General features: G+C 40.1%; 1 protein-coding gene across 1 annotated transcript; it reads right to left on the reverse strand.

Annotated features, from left to right (window-relative positions):
- Nucleotides 1-979: 979 nt before the first annotated feature.
- On the reverse strand, nucleotides 980-1,366 carry LOC138895648 (uncharacterized). The gene has a single exon (XM_070180358.1). It carries the CDS (start codon nucleotides 1,364-1,366, stop codon nucleotides 980-982), a length of 387 nt encoding a protein of 128 aa, XP_070036459.1.
- Nucleotides 1,367-6,778: the final 5,412 nt, after the last annotated feature.

Consider the following 6,778-nt stretch of genomic DNA (forward strand, 5'->3'; position numbering starts at 1 on the left):
CCTTATATTTACGAATGTTACTGACTTATAGTTATGGATTTTATCCCGTTTCTCATTCTATTTTGGTCTATGCCTAGTTAATACATCCTAATCCTGCTTACTATTTACAAATTGGGCTCCCTCTAGGCCCTTGCCATAATCTTATGCTAGAAGTTATCGTGCTACTTATCGAACTTTCTAACGTATAATCCCTTTTTAAAGGTTATCATTTTCCTTGTCATGATCATTGATTAGTAATCTTACCATGTCTAGGTCACTTGGTTCTTACTGTGATTTACATCTTATCTTGGGAGTTCTAGGGTATCTAAGCTACTACCCGAATTTTATTTAGCCTTTCTACCCCTTAACTATGCTTCACTATGACTCATCTTGGATACGACATTCTATCTCCATTGTTAATTAAGTTAACTACATCTTCTAATATCATACAAGATATATAAAGGCTTACTAACATATAGGTAATATACCTAAATGCCTTTCTGATGAGTGCTCGAGGTCCCACTGATACCCTATTACATACATATGATTCTAGTACTCTCTCGAGCCTGATGCTCTCCTTTTACCTCTGCCACGTTGAACCGAAGGTATTGAACCCATAGGCTATCCCGAACTACTGCTACCCTCATGACTTAATGTCGGACAATTCCGTGCCATATGCCCTGGGGTGCCATATCTGAAACAAGCATTCGTACCTCGTAAGTATGGTCCCTCGTGTCTCCTTCGCCACTGCTCACATCGAGGTGGTTTTGTTTGATCCTTGACCTGTTTAACTGAGTACTCTGAGAATGTTGGGTCTCATGAGGCCTGGATAAATTGCCCCTACCTGTGCTGCTGACTGACATCGTCTTCTCTGAGACCTACTACTACTCGCTGCCCCCACATACTCATCAACTGGCCTGTCTCTCTTACCTTGCTGCCTATCTCGAGCTTGCTCTATCTGCTGTCACTGTTTATACTCCTTTAGATTATGGGAAAAAACCTAAATTCGAGATATGTCCATATTGTCATTCAACAAGTATGTGGTACAAGCTTCGACTAACTCTGGTGTTAGCCCTACCACAAACCGATGTATCTTGGCACGCATTGTATCAACCAAATATGGGGCATACCTAGCCAATGAGTCAAACCTGAAGCTGTACTCGTGAACACTCATGTCACCCTGCTGTTGGGATAAAAGCTGATCAACCTTGACCTCCCGAATCTCCAATGGTAAGTAATGGTCCAGGAAGGCTTTGGAGAATTCTCTCAACTTTGCTGGTTGTGCATTTTGCCCTCTGGATAATTCCCCTGAATCATACCAATACACAGTTATATCTCGTAGCCTGAAAGCTGCTAACTTCACTGCCACTGTCTCGTATGCATGCATAACTCGAAAGATCCTGTAAAGCTAGTCAATAAAATCCTGGGGATACTCGTACTGATCCGTCCCCATGAACTTTGGAGGGCTCAAAGCAATAAACTCGCGGACTCTCAAACTTTCGGGTCCCATAGAAGGTTCCACACTAGCTGGCCCTCTAGTTTGATGTCATGTAGCTACTAACTAGGTCAAAAAATGCACATCACTCCTGAGATCCTAATTAGTAGGGACTGGTGAGGGTACTGGAGATGCTGGAGCTCTATGAAGCTCCCCTGGTGCTGGTGGAGTAGGGGATAATCGGGAAGATGACTCAACCCGAACCTCAGATTGATCTGCATTAACTAGGGGTAGTTACTAGTACCTTCCTCCTCAATAGCCTTACCCTTCTAACTAGCTGTAACTCTTCTTGTGTCAGGCATCTCTGTACAACATTTATCAAATAAGAGTTAGACATTGACTCCTTATGACTCAGCTTTATACAACACGATCTGGATTAGAAAGAAGGGTAACCAATCCTAAATGGCCTGTAGCTTCCTGTTTATAAATGTGGTGCACAACACATCCATAAACTATACTCTACTAGAAATAACTTTGTAGACTCCCTAAGACACGTCTTACTCTGATATCAAGTTTGTCATACCGCAACCTAGGTGAGATGTGGCCGGCACCCTGTGTCGTACTGGCTCGAGCGAACCACTCTGCAACTCCTGAATACTGGACGTAACCTATAACGTACATAGGCTGACATGGCCGAACTCTATCGTACTATAAGCTATCATGGCGAACATGGCCGCAACTCGTAATAAATCATAGGTGGGCAACATCGTATCAGCTATCCACCATACTCAAAACATCAGTACATGTTCTGGCCGAAGAGGCCACTATGAATATCAATACCGGATAACCCAAAAGGAAAACATAAACGAATGCCGGCAAGTCCACTATACTGTACATACTTAACCTGTGTCTATAAAGCCCCTAAGAGTATTTGACATCAAACATGGTTAGAACAGGGCCCATGCCTACCCATAAGTATGTAGCAAAACTTTAATACCATGATCTCCAGACTCGGATGCACTCTGAATGAAATGGAGTCTTATCGATCCTCCGCTGAACATCAACCCCGTCTACTGTGAGGGCTCGTCAAATTGATTACCTGCACCCCAGGCATGAAATGTAGCACCCCGGCAATGGGACGTTAGTACAATGAAATACACCAAGTATGTAAGGCAGAAAATAATATATATATAAACTTGGAAACTAAAAAACATGAATGAATACAGTAGAATCTCTACTGAAAGATAATAATAAGAGTGGACTTACCACGTACTCTCGATCGGCTTACCAGATCACAATCTCTCTGACCCCTTGGTCCCTCTGTCTAACTACACAACTTGTACTATCATACTATTCTAAACTATCTCTAATATCTGGATTTCTGATCTTTTACTACATCGTCATCTATTCGTACAAACTAAACATAAAATGGCTCTTATGCGTCACAAGGTAGACCGTCCGTGAGGTGCACTACAACCATAAGTGTCTGGTGGCACGTACGCGAATCTAAGTAGATAATCCGTACGACTAGCATACTCGGGTTTGGCTATGCATGCTCCTGACCGTCTATAACCACCCTTATTGTGCACCAATGAGTTCATTAGTGACCATCCATAGGGACCATACATATGTATATGCAACATCAAACAACATTCAGCAATCAACAATCTGTAAACTAGGTACTCGTACTTATAAAAAAATAAACTCGTCCATTACTCTCGGTAACTCATGATTCGAATTTATTAACTCATTTCCTTTAAACTGCTTCTTACGTTCATTACTCATATCCTACTTCCCTTAGCTTTAGGAAGTTCATGTCTATCAAGGACATGTATGACCATCACTGGCCCTATTACAATCTGATTCTACAACTTATGTAACTTTATCTTCTTCTACTTTCATGTTAACATTCGTTGGATAGCTCGTTTATCCGAAATCTTTAATCTACGAGGGGACTCATGTTTAGCCAACTTATTAACTTTCTTAACTTATACTCCGCTCTCCCTGACATTAGGGAGGTTATGGCTATATTTCTTTAAACTATCATGATCTGTTTCTAGCAATAAAGTCATTCTATCGACTATGCAAGACCTTTATCCCGTTAGGCCGTTTATAGGTAATAATCAATTGGAGATTACACTTCTTGTATTATATACAATACAAACTTCCTGGAGCTCTACTCATTTCTAGGGAATATCCATGAAATACAACTACTGACAACTTACAACTTATCTATATCAACTTTATGAACTTCTAAATGACCTTAATCCGTCGACAAAGAGCATACACAAGAACTTGTCCCCTTGAATCTCTTATAAGGGTGATGTGACTTACGAAATCATGCCGAAAGAAGGAAGAAAGACCTTACATACCTCAACCATAGTTGTTCTTCACGATACCACAAACGACTCACTGATACGTTGGTCTACAAGATAAAAACATTGCTTTTATCAATATTAAGAACATATTGATAGCCGACGAATGACAAGCTTGCGCATACAAAATCGGGCAGCACCTCCCCTAGTTCTCTATACTTTCCTTAAGCCCTTACCAACAACAACAACACAAGAACAACATTTATAACATCATATCCAATCTATTCCACCTATTTCCACCCTCAACACATCACAAACATGGCCTCAAAATAGTCTACTATAACATAACACTTTAAATACGATTTCCGACCTTTATCTCATGAGTTCTTAATCAAACAACACTTCAAAGACCCCATTAAACTCTTATACATGTTAGAGAGGGTGCGTCTTACCTTGGATGCACAATCAACCCCCTTATACCTGGCTTCAACTTGCAATAACTTCAACCTCACCACAATAAGGGAATACCAAGTTTTCTCTTACACTTGTATGATCTCCAAGGGAAAAACCACTTTGATTTCTGGTAGAACATTACTTGTGTAATGATCCGACCGGTTGTTTATCGGGAGTTCACACGGTGTTCCATATTTCCATGCTCCCGAAGTAGTATGGGGATCCGTCTCATGTGTTAGATTTCATCTCGGTGCAGTTGGACAAGGAGTTGACTTATGTTGAGAAGCAGGTAGCTATCTTGGATAGACAGGTTCGCAAGTTGAGGTCAAAGAACATTGCATTGGTAACGGTTCAGTGGAGAGGTCAACTGATTGAAGATGCGACTTGGGAGACTGAGCTTGATATGTGGAGCCGATATCCTCACCTTTTTGGTACTTCAGGTATGTCTCTATACTCATTCGAGTATGAACGTTTGTTAAGAGGGGGAGAACGTAAGTACCCGATTGGTCGGTTTGTGTATTTGAGACCCATTTCCCCTTTCGAAGCTTTCCGAGTGTGTATTTGTGGTTATGTAACTTACGCGGATGGTTGGTTTGGTTTCAGGGAGGTTTTGGGTTGATTTGGAGCACTTGGTTCCTAGTTTAGAAGAGTTAACTGAGGTTTGACTTTTGTAAAATACGATCCTGGAACGATATTTGAATGGTTCCAATAGTTTCATATGGTGATTATTGACTTAGGCATATGCCCGAAATTGAATTCGGAGGTTCCTAGGATTAATTGGCTCTTTTTGCCATAAGTTGGCAATTTGCATCAAATGCTGTCATCACAAGTATTTTTTCAGTTTGTCATAGAGATGCATCCATTTTATTTGATTCGGGTTCTACTTATTCTTATGTCTCATCCTATTTTGCTTCATATTTGGATATGTCTCATGAATCTTTGAGTACTCATGTTTATGTGTCTACACTCGTTAGGATTCTATTGTGGTAGACTGGGTCTATCATTCTTGTTTGGTCAATATTAGAGGCTATGAGACTAGGGTGAACTTCTGTTTCTTAATATGGTGGATTTTGATGTGATTTTGGGCATGGATTGGTTGTCACCATGTCACATTATTCTTGATTGTCACGCTAAGATCGTGATGTTGGCTATGCTAGGGTTGCCCATGTTGGAGTGGAGAGGTTCATTGGGTCATGTTCCTAGTAGGGTAGTATCCTTTCTGAAGGCACAACAGATGGTTCAAATGGGGTGCTTGGTGTACTTTTCCTTTCCGAGGGATGTTAGTGCTAATACTCCTACCGTTGAGTTAGTTCCGATAGTGTTTGAGTTTTCAGATGTGTTTTCAGAGATAGGGGTATTGATTTTAGTATTTATCTGGTGACGGGAGCTCAGCCCATCTCTATTCCACCATATCGCATGGCACAGATGATGTCCAAATCCACTCCTCAAAGAGTAAGCGGACACAGTCGCATGCAATATAGTTTACTCGACTATGAGTCGGGGTCGATTCCCATAGAGAATAATATGTAGGCGATTAGGCAAGTAAGAGAATTATCGCTTATTATTCTAAGCCACACACTAAAAAGGGTTTTGAAAAAAATATTATGTCTAAATGCAAAAAATATATACTAACCTAGAAATCAAGTAAAATGATTAATGGCTACAAGCATGGATACACGGGAAATTACACTCAAGTAACGATCCAATGTATTTCACGATTTTACAAATATGAGAGAGTTTATGTTAATTAACCTCGGATAATAATTCTATATTAGCTTCTTCCGAAGACTAACAAGACTTCCTAATTGAATTATCCCTAAAACAATTAAGAGATTAAGTGCACCCGAATATGGCTACAAGCAGTTCAATCCTATCCATAGGTAGAATCTATAAAGTGAGGGTTAACGCCTCATATTCTTGTTAATTAATCTTTTCCAACCCTAAATTACCTTTTTCAAGAATAATCTGAAGTTAATGGGTGAGTCCTAGGGTTAGCTAATCTCTTTGGAAACATTAAAGAACAAGAATAATTAAAGAAGCAATTATCTCACTTCATAATTAATAAAAAATATTCAATACTTAAGCACAACAAGAGATTTAATCCAAACTTTTACAATGAGTATTTCCATAAACAAGATAAAAGTATTGAAATAAATACTACACACTTAAATATTCAATACAAAGCAAGGTCTTCAAATTTTTAACTCCCAAGTGTGTGTGCAAGAACCCTATTTTCAAACCTTGTATTTTTGTCCAAAGACTGCCAAAGATGTCTTCCAAATGAGCCAGGTCGTGTATTTGTAGGTTTGGGATCAAGAAAATAAGAAATGTCGAAGTTGTCCAGGTCAGAAGCCCGTTGACCGCACCTGCAGAAGAATCATCGAAGGTGCGGCTCGTAGACGCGGAATTTGTCTTGCATATGCGAAGTCGTGTGACAAACTGAATATTCACATAATCGATCTTGGAAATGTAGAACCGTAAATGCAGATGCGCACAGTTAAGCATATAAATGCCTCCGCAGATGCAGAGGACTATCTGCAGAAGCGGTCCCACTATGACAGTTCCCTCTTCGCAGATGCGAACTCATTCTCGATGT

The sequence above is a fragment of the Nicotiana tomentosiformis genome, chromosome 7 (genome assembly GCF_000390325.3).
Source record: "Nicotiana tomentosiformis chromosome 7, ASM39032v3, whole genome shotgun sequence".
Lineage (NCBI taxonomy): Eukaryota > Viridiplantae > Streptophyta > Magnoliopsida > Solanales > Solanaceae > Nicotiana > Nicotiana tomentosiformis.